Raw genomic sequence first — 1,183 nt, 5'->3', positions numbered from 1 at the left:
AATACAGTTTTCGGGCATTTCCGCCAGATTAGCGAATTGAAACATTCATTTGCATTTTGTGTCATTTCGACAACAATGTTCAAGTTTTTGTAGTGCATCCGCAATGTGTACTGGCAATGGTTGATGCGATCTTGGAGCCATGGGTATCTCACCCCTCGCAACAGCTGACTGATAATAGTACCAAGATTCTTTTCCCGGAGGACACAGACCATGATGTGGGCTATTGTCCGTTGATTTACTGTGCAGTAAAATAGCCCAAATTCTTTTGCTCATTGTTTTTACATCTCCTGCATTATTTGAGATTGCATTTCGATAGTAGCTACCCCATTGAAGCATGCATGCTTTTGCAGTTTTCCCTTGCCGCCAACTTTCATACCTTCTGCCTTCTTGCGTGTTGCAAATGTGTCCAAGCTTCTAAACATGCATTTCGCGATATGGTTAATGCACTCTTCCTTTGTAAATTGACAGTCTGGCCCGTAAACTTTAGTTGCATTTAGATTACTTAGTCTTTGCATCACCATCTGACAAAACAGTTGTGTATCGCAAACCGTAGTTGTCTATACTTCTGTTCCAAAGAATAAGTGCAGCCTTGCTTTCCATACTGCATGCTGAGCCGTCATGGTTTGCCTGGCATTCGTTTTTGTGTTCTTCAAACCACTCATCAAATTCAGCCTGTGATTTTGTGTTTTTTGCTAATGTACAACAATGACAAAAATTACTCAAAAGTTCAAAGTCAATAGCTAAGCCAGTCATCAGGTCAATAACCACAGAAACTCCATAATGAGATGTGCGGCCTCGTCTATGCCATGTTCCGTCGTATGTAACAGCAACGTCAATTATACGCTGATCTTTCAATTCAGGAAATTTTACTTCATATACACTCCGTACATGTTGAGCTGCTTTATTGGGTGTTCTTTTTACTACAGCTTCACAAGTATCTTTTAATTTCTTTACATAATTTGTATATGTATTCACAGCTAAACCTTTCATATTGAAAGTCCTACAGAAATCCTGCATTCCAGCATGGCCAACACCAATGTTTCTCATTGCAAGTACCATTCGAGAATTTACATCTGGGTTGCTCATGTTTGATGTACAAACTGATGTAGGAATACTAGATGTCTGATTCACAATTGGAACAATATACATGAAAATAATGAGTTAGTCCCTGGCGTTTGTTTTC

General features: G+C 39.3%; 1 protein-coding gene across 1 annotated transcript; it reads right to left on the bottom strand.

The window, feature by feature from the left end:
• Positions 1–15: 15 nt before the first annotated feature.
• Positions 16–1,134, bottom strand: LOC117112009. Its single transcript, XM_033255053.1, has one exon. The coding sequence runs from the start codon at positions 1,084–1,086 to the stop codon at positions 499–501; it is 588 nt and encodes a 195-aa protein (XP_033110944.1). The 5' UTR covers positions 1,087–1,134; the 3' UTR covers positions 16–498.
• Positions 1,135–1,183: the final 49 nt, after the last annotated feature.

The sequence above is a fragment of the Anneissia japonica genome, unplaced genomic scaffold (genome assembly GCF_011630105.1).
Source record: "Anneissia japonica isolate Jap-2015-1 unplaced genomic scaffold, ASM1163010v1 scaffold221861_len1183_cov138_single, whole genome shotgun sequence".
In the NCBI taxonomy this organism is placed as follows: Eukaryota; Metazoa; Echinodermata; class Crinoidea; order Comatulida; family Comatulidae; genus Anneissia; species Anneissia japonica.
The sequence above is the reverse complement of the archived record's forward strand: the minus strand, read 5'-3'. Positions and strand labels throughout refer to the sequence as shown.

Bases quoted from the DNA above. Each gene is read 5' to 3' on its own strand.
- LOC117112009 (XM_033255053.1), bottom strand. From the start codon at position 1,086: ATGAGCAACCCAGATGTAAATTCTCGAATGGTACTTGCAATGAGAAAC.